The sequence below is a fragment of the Galeopterus variegatus genome, unplaced genomic scaffold (genome assembly GCF_000696425.1).
Source record: "Galeopterus variegatus unplaced genomic scaffold, G_variegatus-3.0.2 Scaffold5573, whole genome shotgun sequence".
In the NCBI taxonomy this organism is placed as follows: domain Eukaryota; kingdom Metazoa; phylum Chordata; class Mammalia; order Dermoptera; family Cynocephalidae; genus Galeopterus; species Galeopterus variegatus.
In genome coordinates this window covers 65,701-81,747 of record NW_007731684.1, presented here as the reverse complement: position 1 = coordinate 81,747, position 16,047 = coordinate 65,701, and the positions used below count along the sequence as shown (strand labels likewise).

Sequence of the window (16,047 nt, the reverse complement as noted above, 5' to 3'; positions counted from 1 at the left end):
GAGATATGTCATGGTTGACTTAACCATTCGTCAGTGCTCACCTGACACTTATGGAGGGACCACTATCTTAGGCCCTGGGACACAGCGTAGAGCAAGACTTGATCCTGTGCCTAGTGTGCTCACAGTCTGGGTCGGGAGACAGACTCCTTCCTTATAGCACACCGTGGGATGTGCTTCCATGAGGGCAAGCCCAGGGCAGCATGGCAGTGCACAAGAGGGACTTCAAACCCCACCCTAGGGAACCTTAGCAGACACTGGAAAAAGCAGAAGGAACCACTAGTGCCAGCAGGGAACTGTGGGGTGGCTGAACAATGGAGCAGAGGGGAAGATGTGAAAAACTAGACTGGGGCGAGGGCAGGATAATCACACCCCTCTTCCCTACCCCTCCCTCCTCATCATCAAGCAGCAGGAACTTTTTCCTGAGGCTAACAGGAAACTATGTGAAGGTTCTAAGCATGCAAGTGAGTGGATCTGGCTCTTACCTACCCCTCCGCCTTGGTCTCTGGCTTCCCTCCCACCCCAGGAGACTGCTGCACTTTCCTGAGACTCACGTTTCCTCCATGGGGCAAAATTCTCTCTGGCCTCTCTCTACTCTTCTCTCGGTGTTTGACCAGTTGACTAATCCTCCCTGAGGTTTTGGCCCAGATGTCACTGCCTCCAGGTAGTGTTCTGTGGCCCCCACTGTCTGGTGTGGCTGTTCCTTTGTCCCCAGAGAAAATTTCTGACAGCTTATATCACTGTCCTCTGTAATTATCTACTCATCTCTGTCATTTACTAGACTGTGAACAGTCGGTCGTCTATCATCACTGTCTTATATGCCCAGAATAGACCCCAAATCAATTATTCTCCAAAGAAGAATGAATGACTGACTGGATGGATGGATGGATGGATGGATCCATACTAACTTAGAGAAGATAACTTCATGGGAAAGGCCCAAGGACTTCAGCTAATTGTCCCTCTGTCCTGTGTAGCTTGAAAACCTGGGGAAGGCATTTCTGGAGAGACTCTGTCATGGGGTAGGGCAGAGGCTAGATGTTGGGCTGTGGCATGTGCTAGCTTTAGTTGTTATTCCTGTGAAAACAGTTGGACCATCCCTGGCTCCTTCCAACTCCACATCTCCATCTTCTGTTCTAGCTTTCTAATGAAGAGAAAATAAAGAATATCACTCACTGGACTCTGTTTAACTATTACAACTCCTCGGGTTGGAATGAGAGTGTCCCCCGACCGCCCCTGCACCCTGCAGATGTGCCCCGGGGTTCTTGCTGGGAGACAGCCGTGGGCATTGTGAGTAGTCGTGCTCTCTGAAAAGATGATTCCTGTTCTCAGTGGCTGGTTATTCCTTCCTTGGTGTTTCCATTTCTAAGCCACAAAAGTGCCAAGCCAGTATTTGTTAGGAAGGTCCCACCTTTTCACTTTTGCTTTTTTCAGTGGCACACATATTTTTCTATATGCTCTGTATATCAGTCTAACACCATTTGGATTTATTTAGAGTTTTACTGCAGATTTCACTGAAAGCCTGGGGTTCTTAACCTGGAAATCGTGAATAAATACTCATAAAAATTGAATGCAGGATTCTGTGTATATATGCATCTGTGCATTTTTCTGTGAAGAGAACTAATGGATTTTATTAGAATCTTAAAAATTAAGAATTACCATTTCCCCTAATCCACTTTTGCTACTGTTCCTGTGGCTTGCACAGCATGGACTTCAGAGCCTAGTGTTCTTTGCCTTCTTAGGCAGAAAATTAACACATTCATGGGTTACACAGGGTTTGGCTATTTTCTCTTCCTCAACTCCATCTCTTTGTGTAGGGTTTCTATTCACCTTCCACCCCAGGGAGATGCAGAGTTTATTACTTCTTTGTTGGTCCCTGAAGAATCTGCTCATATAGAGCATTAGACAACAGTGTTTTTTAACTCCATGAAGTGCCATGGAGAAGGGAATCACATCACATGCTCATAGAACACTGTCTACCAGTCCACCAGCAGACATTTCCCTGCAGCAGAGTCTCTTTCCCTTGAGGCCCTGGGGGCCTTTTCTCCACTTCCTTCATGGAGGCTCAGACTCACCACTTGTCTCCTCCAGTCCAGATTCCTCCATGCTCTTAAAATCCTCCTTGTCTTTAATGTGCAGAGCAATTTGGCTTCTCCAGCTGCTGCATTTCCAAACCCATCACAGTATGTAATAGATAAAGAGTCCTCAAGTCAATAAAAACCACCCTCTTTAGAAGGCAGAAGAGAGTCAATTACCTATATGATTCCTTTGGAATATTCTGCTATAGAAGATTTCATTTCCTGCTTCACCCCCTTGGATGGAATCTCTCTTGCCATCCTCCCCAAGTGCCCATCACTCTTTCCATCATTGGTAAAGCTTGTTTCTTTCTGAGCTTGTTGGAAATAATGGGTCCGAGGTATCATGTCCTGCTCACCTGTATCCTCCGCCACCTCCAGCCCCAGCCACAAGGCATCACATTGCACAGAGTAGGAACTTGATACATGTCAGCTCATCTTTGACTTAGGAGCACTAACCTGAGTTCTTACTGAGGTATAACCTGAAAACCCATCAGCCGTTTATCCAGCAAACATTTTTTAATTATCTTGGAAGATACAAAAATGAATAAAACAGACCCTGTGCCCTCTAGGAACTCCAAATCTATTAGTGTCTTAAAGGTCATGATGGTGTCTGGCAGATCTTTTCAGTTTTTCAAAAAAAATAAATAAATAAATAATATATACTCTACGAAAGCAAAGAAAGCTTTGTTCTTTTGCGTTTGGGTCTTCTGCTGTGTGCCTCTGTGCAAAACCTGTCTTATTTTCTCTATATCTAAGGAAAAAATCTGATTATTGGATGGTGAAGAAAGCCAGCTGTTGTCCCCAGTCACTGATGGTCGCATTCAGTCTTAGCGGGGACAGCAGGCAGTTCAGAGCAGGTGGGCAAAGCAAGGGGTGAGCCTTCAGGTCCTATATCTGTGCATTAGTGATGACAACTGCCAGGCACTGGGCATGGCCAACATACCGGCAATCTCTATACGTCATCACTGAGCTTCCCAGTAGCCCTGCAGGGTTGATATCATTATCAGCTTCAAGAGGCTCAGAGATTATTCCAAAGCCATACAATTAGTAATTTGTAGAACTGGGACCTAAATTAAGCATTTTCCAAAGGCTGGGGTCCTTTCTCTGCACCACCACTCTGCCTTGAGGGGTCACAGGAACGAATCTAGGTAGGTAGGGGAGAGTTTATTCCAAAGCCATACAATTAGTAATTTGTAGAACTGGGACCTAAATTAAGCATTTTCCAAAGCCTGGGGTCCTTTCTCTGCACCACCACTCTGCCTTGAGGGGTCACAGGAACGAATCTAGGTAGGTAGGGGAGAGTTTGTGTGGCTGCCACCAGCAGGGAGAAGTGGACAAGATCAAACCCTGGCCACTCACTTTTACTGTGTTTCTCCTGCAGGAATTCATGAGGCTGACCGTGTCTGACATGCTGGTCACATACATCACCATCCTGCTGGGAGACTTCCTACGGGCTTGTTTTGTCCGGTTCATGAACCACTGCTGGTGCTGGGACCTGGAGGCTGGATTTGTAGGTCACTGTTCCGTGAACATTCTGTAGAAATTCTGCATTTCAGCCATCCTCTGTGATAACTGCAGTCAGATGTATTCTTGTGCTGTCATTTCTTTGGATGCTTCATGCCTGTCTCGCTCTGTGAAGTAGTGGAGGCTTCCATCTGTGTTTCATTTAATGGCTCTATTTGCCTTCATAGAGGAAACTGCTTTTTCCCAGTGTAATTAGAAATGTGAAACAGTGACATCTTATCTGGGAAACAGTGACACTGGCCTGGGGGAAAAGCAGACATGCACTTCAGTGCTGAGCAGATGATGGGTAGACAAATGCCTAAGCAGCATCAGCTCTCATTAGGGAGACTGAAATCTTGGGGTGCACGTGAATGTTTCAGAAAGTCCTGGAACACACCAAGAACACAGTTACCTGTACTGTATTCTGGATTATGTTTTGAGAAACCTCTTTTGACTCTTATTTCCTCCACCCAGGACACTCCTCTTCCCCCCTACCTGGTAAACTGCTCATACTACACATGTGTCATTTCCTCTCAAGAGTAGCTTTCTAGGACCTGGCAGAACCCCTGGCCCACCCATCTGGCTGTGCATGTCTCTTCCACAACACTTCACTGGCCCACCCAGTAGACACTGGTGTGTGGGTACCCCCTGTTAGCTGAGCCCCTGGTGACAGGCTCCATGCCTTGTCTACCTGTGCAGCCCTTTTCCTCATCTGCGGCAGGGTGCCTGGTCCACGTAAGGGCCCCAGTACAGGGGTCTGTCATATTTTTTTTCTTTTAGTCACCATCCACAGTTTTAAATGAGCTTACTCAGTTCCTCCTCAGCAGCAAGGAAAACTTCAAAATCTTATCTGAGAACAAGGATGAAAGAACGTCATGCTCAAGAGGATTGACATTGATAGAAAGACGCGATATTGCTAAAATATCATTGTCTTCAAATTAATTTATAAGTTCAACAAGATCTTAAAAGAATACTAAAGTTCATTCAAGAAATAAGCATGTGAGGTTGGCTGGTTTGCTCGCTTGGCTAGAGTGTGGTGATAATACCAAGGTCAAGGGTTCAGATCCAGCCAGCCACCCCCCAAAAAAGTATGTGAACATATCCAGAAAAATTCTTTAAAAAGAACAAGGAAGGGACTAAACCTACCCATTATGTTAAAACATATTATGAAGCCATAGTAACTAAAACTGGTACTAGGAAATAGACAAACTTATCAACAGAACAAATAGAAGGTCCAGAAATAGATACAATCTACATGGGAATTTAGTTTATGATAAAGAGAGCCTTTCAAACCAGTGGGGAGAAAAAGGATTACATAAAAATGGGTCTGGACAACAGGTTAACCATTGGGTTGGGGAGAGAGGGACTATATCTCTCATCATTTCACCTAGGCAAATTAGTTAGAGATGAAACAAAGTTGTAAACATCAAAAAATTGAAATCATAAATTTCTAAAACAAAGCACACATAAACTTAAAATCTTGGGGTGAGGAAGATTTTTCTAAGCAGGAAAAAAAAAACAGTAGATAAGTTTTTAAAATTATTTTTGTTGTTGTTTTTGTTTTGTTGTTATTATTTCTCTCTCTATTTTTAAAATATTAAAATTTAAATCCCCGGGCCGGCCCGGTGGCGCACTGGAGAGTGCGCCACTTGGGAGTGCGGCGGCGCTCCCGCCGAGGGTTCAGATCCCATGTGGAGACTGGTTCCCACTCACTGGCTGAGCGTGGTGTGGGTGCAACACGGCGGCGCTCCCGCCGAGGGTTCAGATCCCATGTGGAGACTGGTTCCCACTCACTGGCTGAGTGCGGTGTGGGTACAACATGTAGGGGTTGCGATCCCGTTGCCGGTCCCCGGTACAGGCGCGACACCAAGGGTTGCGATCCTGTTACCGGTCAGTAAAAAAGACAAAAAGGAAAAGAAAAAAAAAATTTAAATCCCCAAGCTTTAACCCTCACCTGTCTGGCTTCTGCGTGTTTCCTCCTTTGATCCGTGATTGCCTGACCCTCCCTTCTCTCTTTCTTGACTTCTCATTTTTCCTGTCTCGTTCTTGTCACTCTTTATGTATTTCTGGAAGACAAGTGGGGAGGTAGGCTTCAGCCTGCTCCATGAGGACCCCGAGTCCTCAGTGCTCACAACCTTCGTGTTCTGTCACATGCTTGACAAATCACCAAAACTCTGAAAATCGGTCAGGCTGAAAACATGATCATTCCTTTCCGGGAACTGCTCTCAGTCTGCAGGAAGATGTGCAGGAGAAAGGAGAGATGGAGGAATGAGTTGGTGTTTGTGTGTTTGAAAGCTTTCTGTTCACTTGACTCCTCATTTAATTATTTGTATTTCACAGTTTATTAGACTTACTCCTTGATTATAAGCTCAAGGTCTACTTCTGATTAAAGCATTGTTAAAATGTTCCCTTAGGGGTCTGGGGCCTCCCAGGAACACACTGTCAGCCTACAGGCCCTAAAAACTAGAAGCTCTCACATTTTTTATTTAAAAAAAAAAATACATTGGAAAAAGTTCTAGCTTTGAGAACTTCAAAACTTTTCTTAAGAAGTTGAAAACATGTTAAAGAACCCCAACTCTAAGGTTCCTCTCCAGCTGCTGCCAGAGCAGGCTCACTGGATGGAGGGGCCTTGTAGCAGGGCCTGGCTGACACCACCCCACACGCCTCCTTTCTCTCTCTCTCCAGCCCTCATATGCTGAGTTTGATATTAGTGGAAATGTGCTGGGTCTGATCTTCAACCAAGGGATGATCTGGTGAGTTATATGTCTTGTCTGGGGACCATCTCATTTGGGGAGTCAAAAAACTGGAATCCCAGGCTTTGCCACTCACCCACCTTGGAAGAGGCTGAAGGAATCATCCTGCCTCTCTGAGCTCCCTTCCTCCACCTGAGAAGTAGAGGCAGGGCCAGATGAGAACCAGGACAGTGTCTAGCCCGCCCATGTGCTACCATGGAAGAAGAGAGGGAGGGAAAAAAGAAGGAGGGGAGGGAAGAAGGAAGAAGAAAAAGAAAGAGGGAAGGAAAGAGGAGAAAGAAAGAAGGAGGGAAGGTAGAGAAGAGAGGAGGGCAAGAGGGAGAAACGAGGGAAAGGAGGAGGAGGGAGGGAGGAAAGGAGGTGGAAGAGGAGGGAGTTCAATGAACTGAGGACCTTCCTCCTCTGACAAGGGAGTTAGAGGCTGCACAACTTCAGCCAAAGACTGGAGATGCCAAGGGCTCACTGCAAGCCACTGTACAATTCTCTTAATTGAAGACCTTCAAATACTTTTCTGAGCAGCCATGCTGTTTTATGGGGAACGTGGAGGAGACCATGCAATTTTTTAGATACCTGGTGGCGGGGAAGTGGCAAAATCCTGGCCACAGCCCAAGCCAGTAATGCTCAGAGTGCAGCCCTCTCCTGAGGACCGGCTGGCTATGGCCTGGTGATGAATGTTCTGGTTTTGGGAGGCCCCTGTCCTTGAGACCTGCAAAGAAAGCAGCCCGGCCTCTTGCCCTAACCTATCAATCCCATTTCCTCCCACCATCCTTCCCTTCCCTTCCCTGCTGTCAGGCCAACCAGGTGTCTGGTTTCTGCCCTTCCAGGATGGGCTCCTTCTATGCGCCAGGTCTGGTGGGCATCAACGTGCTGCGCCTGCTGACTTCCATGTACTTCCAGTGCTGGGCAGTGATGAGCAGCAACGTGCCCCACGAACGCGTGTTCAAAGCCTCCCGGTCCAACAACTTCTACATGGGCCTCCTGCTGCTGGTGCTCTTCCTCAGCCTCCTGCCGGTGGCCTACACCATCATGTCCCTGCCACCCTCCTTCGACTGCGGGCCGTTCAGGTGCAGAGTCTTGGTTGCACGGGAGCAGCACTCCCCCGAGGCAGTCTGCTCAGAGGCCCGTGGCTCTGAATTCCAGTTCTGGTTTCATGTCAGCCTGTAAAAGGCTGCAGAGCTTTGGGCAACTCATCAATGTTTTTCAGTAGAGTTTGCTGCCAGGAGGGAAATGTTCTGTGTCTGCACTGTCCAATATGGTAGCCACCAGCCACGTGTGGCTTTTGAGCCCTTGAAATGAGGAATTGGGAAACTGAATTTCTAATTTTATTTCATTTTAATTAATTTTAATTTAAAGGCTTTGAAGAATCATGCCATAAGATAACACGTGTGAGCTAGTGTTTACCCATCCTTACTGACCACAGAACTCCTTCTGCATGGAACACCCATCCAGGGCTGGCAGCAGGGTGAGCAGGCCTGTGAGCTGCACGCACGTGTGCAGCGCTGAGAGCGCTTGCCTCCTGACATTGTACACCCCACAACCTCACCCTCCTTCCTCTAGTCCCAGCCCTGCCTACCAGTGCGGAGAAACGTGCTTTGGGAAATGCCGATCTGGTAGTTCTCATTAGTAAGGGATGTCCCTAGATAAAGCCTAGGGTTGGTGGAGCCAGAGATGTGAGCAGCATGTTCCAGCAGGGCGTGATCTGGCCACACAGTAAGCGGGGTGAGGGAGGCGTGTCAATCTAGAGTGGAAGGAACATTCTGAGCTGTAGAAGGCCTGAGACACCAAGCCAAAGGGAGAACCACATGGTAGAAGCCTCTGTTGGCTTCTTCCTGAGCAAGGTTTGGAGGGTTGGGCCCTGGGTGCCAGTGCCAGTGCCCCTTTTCTCAGGCTGCTCACCTGTCCCCAAGTAGGAGGTCAGCGTGTGGGCCTGTGCCATGCCTGGCCCTCATCATCAGCCCCACTCTTGCCTCATCTGCTGCCCTGAGAGGCCCTGACGACCTGCACCCAGATCACAGGGAAAGGAACCTAAAAATGGAACTCCAAAGGACACATGGCTGCCACCTTCTCCCTGTCACTCCTCTGATCAGAACCCACCAACAGTGGGAACGTTCGTCCCTCAGATATTTTCACAGCTGTCCTCTCACTCTCTTCAGGTCCTTACTCAAAGGTCGCCTTCTCAGTGAGGCTCTCCCTGGAGACCATAACTAAAATGTCACACACACACTCTGCTTATGGTTGTTTCTGCTTATTTTATCTCCTTATCGCTGTCCATCCTGCCATACCTTCTGCTTATCATATCGTTTATTGTCTGTCTCCCCTACTAGGGCTAAGCTCCATGAGGGCATGGTTTTTGCTTCCTTTCTCACTACTTTATATCCAGAGTGTAGAAGAGAACACCTGGTTTATGGTCGATGCTCGAACTAGATCCATCCTAAAAATTTGGTCGTACAGGGAGGGACTTAGGGTTTGGGCCACGTCAAATGCCTACAGTGGCCAGGCAGGCAACGTAAATGAATGAGGCGGGCAGCATGGCACAGCGTATGGTTACAAATGGGGATTGGTAAACTACAGCCTGTGGACCAAATCCAGATTACCACTTACTTTTGTAAGTAAGGTTTTTTGGAACACAGCCACACCCATTTGCTCACCTGTAGTCTACGGCTGCTTTCTTACTACAACAGCAGAACCGAGTAGTTGCAACACAGACCGTCTGCCCACAAAGACTAAAATCTTTTTTGTTTATCCCTTTTGAGAAAAAATTTGCCCACCCCCTGGTTTAGAGCTAGACTCTAGAGCCAGCTGTCATTTACCAGCTGGGTGACCTTGAGGACCTTACTTAGCTCTCTGTACTGCAGATTCATTGACTATAAGATGGAAACAATGGTAGTGTCTACCTCATAGGATTGTTATGAGTATCTGGTGTGTTGTTATTTGTAAAGCACTTAGAGGAGCATGCTGGTACATAGTAAGGCATTTATATGAGTTGGTTAAGTCTGATCCCTGCCCGAGTTGAGGGCAGCTGGAGCTAACCTCCAGCCAATTGTTACCTTCAGGAACATGGGCCCAGCGTTACCAGACCTTCCAGATATTCACAAAAGTCTGAACACTTATTTGAAACCCCCTAATATTTTAATTGCAGGAATTAATCCAAAAGTTTTTTTTTTTTAATGCTGTACCAAGCCACAGAACAAACCTGTGGACTTGGACTCCACATTTCACCTGTGTTTCCTCCCAGAGTTGATAGGTATGCAGGTATACATGTATCCAGGTATGCAGATCCATAGTCTCTTGCCTAAATCATAGTAAGGTAGTGGTGGAAGATATTTGACCATGGGCTCATGCTTTTCCTGTGGCCAGTGAACCAAGACCTAGGTAGACATCTGGAGCCAATTTAGATAAATCTTCTATGGCATTTAGTACACGAAAGAATGCTGATCTCCTTTATGTGAGTGGTAGCACTGAGCACTCATGTCTATTTCAAATTCTTTACTTATTAATTCATTCATTTTTGAGAGAAGAGGAAACACAGCCCCAGGAAACATGGAATACAGGGAAAAACTATAGATTCCAGTCCCTCAATATAACTCAGAGGAGAGAAGCAACCAACCAATTACATCTGGCGATATATCCCCAGACTCATTTCAGTCTGCCTGTGGCCCAAAGCTAATTTTTTTTTTTTTTTTTTACTTCTAAGGGAAACAGGGAATGATTTGAATTTACTTTCTCTTCTCTCCTTGGATTTGTTGTAATTCTACCAATAGGCCTTATAATTGGCCAGAAGGAGGAAGGGAAATAGCAATAAACGTGCCAAGAACCCTGCTAATCTTCAACATGACCACACACCTATCAGTGAAGGGGAACAGTGGTGGTAATGAGGGGATATTCAAGGTATTTTGAATGCCTGGTTTGTGCCAGATATTGCACGAAGCATGTGTTTTATCTTTATAACAATGCTGTGAGGTAGGAAGCATTATCTATACCAGGGGTCAGCTAACTACTTCTGTACAGGGCCTGATAGCAAATATTTAGGCTTTGCAGATCGAGAGGCAAAATTAAGAATATTATGCAGATATTTATACAAAAGAGAAATATGTAGATGCTTATACAAAAGAGAAATGTTATGTAGATGATTATACTAAAGAAAATAAATGTTCACAAAGTTTTTATTGACAAAATTCAAAATATAATAATAGAGTATAATTTTTCATAGTAGAAGTCTACCAATGAGAAGAATGGAATTCTTTCTCAGGGGTGATAATGTTTCACATAATAGAGGTTCACAGTTTCTTCTAAGCCATTGCATTGCTGTGTGTAGGGCAAGTTGGGATATTCACTTTCTATTTCTGACAAAAATTTACAGATTGAAAATGAATAAGTCACAAGAGCAAATATTTTCTGCAAAGCATCTGCTGATGAATAATACGATGAATAACCACAGGCTATAAACACCTACAATTTCACAAGTATTGTAAATTTGTCCAGCCAAGCCTTTTACTGCTTCACACATATTTTGACCATTATCAGTTGTAGAACATCACAGCAGATTCCCCTTCAGGTTGTTCTCAGTAATTGTTTTCTCAATTTTTTCTTTGAACATATTCTCAGCCATACTTGTTCCACACAGAGTATTCATAGAGGTTCATTTTTCAGTCACTTCAAACTTGACATTAACTTCTCAAATAAACAACTGAGCAGTATCAGCAACATCTATTAACTCATCAAAAAACAAAGAAAACCACTTGAAATTATTTTCTTGTTTTTTCAATAGGACATTGCTCTCGATGTCCTCAACTTTTCAAGCAAGTTGCTGTTGCTGAAAATTCTAAAATTCTGAACAAGTTTATTTTCTCTGGATACATTTCTTCAGCTCCTGCAATCAAACACAATCTAATTACTTCACCACTGGTAAATGGGAAATATGACTTGGGAACTGGAGGAAAGGGGATTCTCGTTATATAGTTACATATGTCTTACAATTATGTGGAAAGCTAAACTTGTAAGCAATGACTTGGATATTTAGAAGAGGAGATTTCCAAGCAAAGTGTTGAAGTTGCATCCTGGTTTCTTTTTGCTGCATATAGTAACATGAGAGGAAAGAGATAAATTGAGGGAAAAACTGACAAGCTAAAAGGAATGAAGATTTGATGATTTTGGAAAGTCTCAGTCTGTTCAGATTGCAAAAGATGCAAAAATTAAATTTGCTGTCAGGAAAGGGCTCTAAAGAGAAAACCAAGAATGAGGCTAGACAGCCTTTTGCTAGTGCTTTTGAAGGATCAAAAGATCTGAGTATTCATTCACACAAAGGACTCTTTGATGAGAATAAGCATATGACCCATAGATTTCCTCAACCATCTCAGCAGAAGTCAGGAATAGAGATAAGATTATCTAAGAAAGATAATGTAGGGCCCTCTTGTCTAGGAGTAAATTCTCATGATGTATATGGAAGACCCAAAGATTTCTGAGAACGTTATATCAGAAGAAACACTTCCAGCTTGGACTGAAAAGGACAGAGTGAAGATAAAATAAAGGAAGTTTGTTGGCCTCCCAAAATTTACAGGCAGGAAATAGGCTGACAAAAATCTACTCATCTGAAATATGTGCTGTTCTTCAAGAAAAAAGAAGGATAATTCCAAAGACAGAACTGCAGGCCTGGAGGGCAGAGGTGCAGGCACAGAGGGTGTAGCCAAGAGCCCAGAAGATTATTCTCAGGGCTTTGGAACTGAATGATATTTGGTTGGTTTGGATTTCAAAATTGCTCGGGATTGGTGATTATTTTCTTCCTTCCATTTTCTCCATTTTGCAATTGGAATGTCTATAGCTGTTATCCTATACCTGTCCTACCATTGTATTTGGGGAGTAAAAAATTTCCTGTTTACCAGGTCCGCAGATAGAGAGGAATTTTGCCCCAGGATGGGCCATACCCAGAGTCTCACCGTTATCCTATACCTGTCCTACCATTGTATTTGGGGAGTAAAAAATTTCCTGTTTACCAGGTCCACAGATAGAGAGGAATTTTGCCCCAGGATGGGCCATACCCAGAGTCTCACCCATATCTGATTTAGACTACTTAGATGATGAGATTGGGACTTTTCAGCTGATGATATTTAGATTAGATTTTTGACTTTGAGTTGATGCTGTAATGATTTGAGAATCTGGGGGATGTAGGGATGGGGTGAATATATTTTACCTGTGGGACAAATGTGAATCTTCAGGGGCCAGAGAGCAGACTGTGTTACGTTAAATAATGGCCCCCAAAGATATCCATGTTCTAATTTCTGGAACCAGTGAATGTTATGTATATGGCAAAAGAGCCTTTGCCAAAGTGATTAAGTTAAGGATCTTGAAATGGACATATTATCATGGATTATCTAGGTGGACCCTAAATCAAAAGTGTCCTTATAAAAGGGAGGCAGAGGGAGATTTGACTCCATGAGTAAAAGGTGATGTGACTGTGGAAGCAGGAAGAAATTTGGAGATTCCATGCTGATGGCATTGAAGACCGAAAATGGGCCATGAACCAAGGAATGCAGCTCAAGAAGCTGGAAAAGGCAAGAAAACAGATTCTCCCCCACAGTTTCCCTCTGCAGGGAGAGCAGCCCTTCCGACACCTTGATTTTAGCCCAGTGAAAGCATTTCAGATGTCTGGCCTCCAGAACTGCAAGAGAGTAAATTTGTATTGCTCTTAGCCACCAATGTGGTAATTTATTAACAGCAGCCACTGAAAACTAATACACCGTTTACTTCAATGATAAAATAATTCATACTCAACTGTGACTTAAAAGCAAAATGTGATGATATGGTGATATGTGTGGCACCTGAAATGTGGTCATGTTCTAATGGCATTATTGCCATTTGTAGTGTGCTTCACAACAGTGCAAAGCAGTGAAATGGCCACAAATGGTCTCTGATGTAACTGCTTATCTCTGCCATTATAGCACAAAAGCAGCCATAGGCAATCCCTAAACAAATGATCATGGCTGTGCTCCAATAAAACTTTATTTACAAACACTGAAATTTGAATTTCATATTTTAATTTTACATGTCATAAAATATTACTTTTCTTTGTTTTCTTTTTCCTACCACTTAAACATATAAAACCATTTTTACTCACCGGCCTTATAGAAACAGGTGGCAAGCTGAATTCATCCACAGGCAATTGTCTATCAACCCCTGATCTAAACTTTACATGAGAGAAAAGTGAGGCTGCTAGCTGTAGCATTTTGGAGGACACTTATAACTTGATGCACCATACTCAATATTTTATGTGAGTGTATGTCTGCATCCCCTAAACAGTCTTCTGAAGCAAGTACTATTATTATACTTATTATACCATATTGTACTATACTAATATTACACTATATTACACAGATGAGAAAACTAGGGCAGAGACATTTTCAGTATCTTACCCAAAGACATCAAACTCTGCAGCATGTCCTATAGAAATTTCTGTAATGATAGAAACATTCCATTTTTTCCTTCTAATATAGTAGCTACTAGTCACATAACTATTGAGCACTTGAAATGTGTAATTAAAAACTGAATTTTTAATTTGATTTCATTTTAATTAATTTTTACATTTTTTTAATTGCCACATTTGACAGTACAGCTCTAGTGAGGAAAGCCAGGGTATGAATACAGGCATAAAGAAAATAAATAAATTATCCATGGTGTCCCACAGCTAATAAATGGGATAGCAAGGATTCGAACCAGGAATTTTAAACCCCAAAGTCTACTTCTTGGCATCAAAATTACCAACCAAGAACCACCAGCATCCAGGAGTCTCTGGGCAGGTATTTATGGGGTCAATCTGCATAACGGTTCTTAGGTATTTGAAGAAAATCAAAATTACTGTTGTGAACTGTCCAGGAACTAATTGGACTTGGACGATCCAATCTCCTAGAATTACAACCTCAAGACTAATTGTGGATTTTTTTTTTTTTTTTTTTATTGTGGGTATTTTTGAGAGGCACCATGAAGTTGTCCATCCCATCAGCCTCTGGAGAACAGTTTCCATGCCAAGGGGCCCAGAGGAAGCTCCGTGTTGGTCTTGTAGCTAAATCACCAGCAATTTTATCTCACAGGAATATATGAGAAGGGCTGGCCTGTTAGCTCAGTTCTTGAGTGTGGAGTTTTAACACCAAGGTCAAGAATTTGAATCCCCATACCAGCCAGACACCCCCAACAAAACAAACAAAAAAAAGAAAATATGAGAAAACCATTTTTTTTCTTGCTGAGCAAGGTGTCAAACACAGAAGAGCAATGTCATTTGAGAAGCTGTGAGGTAACACAAACATGGAGCTGGTGAGCCACTGTGCTGACCCAGCCATAAGCCCTTGTCAAAATGACAGCCCCTCGTACGGCATTTTTTACTTCCAGTCTGTTTGCAGCAAAGCTCTGGTTCTTCCAGGAAGGTAGTGGCAAGAGGCAGCTTTGCACCCATGGGGGCGTAGACATGGCCGTGTGTGCCATATGACCTTTGCTGCATGCTGTAACGTGTCCTCTCTTCTTTCCAGTGGGAAAAACAGAATGTATGATGTCCTCCAGGAGACCATTGAAAACGATTTCCCAACTTTCCTGGGCAAGATCTTCGCTTTTCTCGCCAATCCAGGCCTGATCATTCCAGCCATCCTGCTGATGTTGTAAGTTAGCCAGGGCCCATGGCTCTACCTCATGGAAACCTCTCCTTGTAGTCGAGACTTCCTTGGCAGGTCCTTCTTTCTTGCTGAGTCTGAATTCCCCAGAATTAGACCCTGAGACAAGGATTCAAATGCAAGTAGTTTGTCAGAGAGGGACTAAGAAATTGAGACAGGGAAGGGGAAGGAAAGTGCATGATTACCACTGTGAATGATTCGACCTTAATCCTGCTGGGGAACCCTGCGAGACAGTGTGCCCCAGAGTTACCCTTCCCTCACGGTGAGGGATTTGGGGCATTCGTAGACCAGCCCCGTCAGTCACTGATAGAGGCCCAGTGGGGTAGGTTAATTCCCTGGCAATTTGACCAGCTGTGTTGATGAGTAGAATGGCTTCTTTTGGGGGAGTGGGGAGGTGGGGAATTGGTAGGATGAACAGGAAGCTTTTGGCACAGAGGTGAAGGTACTGGCAGTTGTAAGTCTTTCGGGAAGCACACCAAAAAATAGGATCCGAGGAATACAGGTAAGGCCTGACAACCTCCACAACATTCACTGGAACTATCAAAGACCTCTGGGCTCTGAGTCTCTCAGAAAGCTGAGGGGTGATTCAGCCTGACCCTGGCTGGGCCCACAGCACTACTCCACTGAGCACCTTGTGCACCCGAACAGTTGGTTAACTCATCCGTGTTCCCTCAACAGCTCTTAAAGCCTGGAGGGTAGTGGGTGGGTTTGATGATCTCTGTATCCCCAATCCTTCTTTCTTCCTCCCTCTCCAAAGGCAACCACTATTCAGATTAGTTCTAATTATTTCCATGCATATTTTGATATTTTTATCACGTGCTTATATACTATTGTTTACTGAGTTTTAAAACTTTTTATGAATGAGTCCAATTACATATATATACTTTTCCTCACTCAACATTATGTTTGGGGGATTTATCCACGTGGATCCGTGAGCACCCGTTTGAATAGCTGTAGCTTGTTTCATTGGATGAATAAACCCACAGTTTAGCCATTCCTCTGCATAGGGATAGTCAGGTTGTTCCCATTCTTTTGCTATTGCAAATGGTGCTCCAATGAACACTTTGT

The 16,047-nt window shown here is 44.1% G+C and overlaps 1 protein-coding gene across 1 annotated transcript in view; it reads left to right on the top strand.

Moving 5' to 3' along the window:
- TMC2 (transmembrane channel-like 2) overlaps nt 1–16,047 on the top strand; it is a 94,552-nt gene that overhangs the window by 69,421 nt on the left and 9,084 nt on the right. Inside the window, exons 13-17 of the mRNA XM_008589659.1 lie at nt 1,135–1,284; nt 3,454–3,582; nt 6,261–6,328; nt 7,153–7,392; nt 14,842–14,967. Of these exons, the coding sequence (XP_008587881.1) occupies nt 1,135–1,284; nt 3,454–3,582; nt 6,261–6,328; nt 7,153–7,392; nt 14,842–14,967 (713 nt within the window). The remainder of the gene's footprint in view (nt 1–1,134; nt 1,285–3,453; nt 3,583–6,260; nt 6,329–7,152; nt 7,393–14,841; nt 14,968–16,047) is intronic.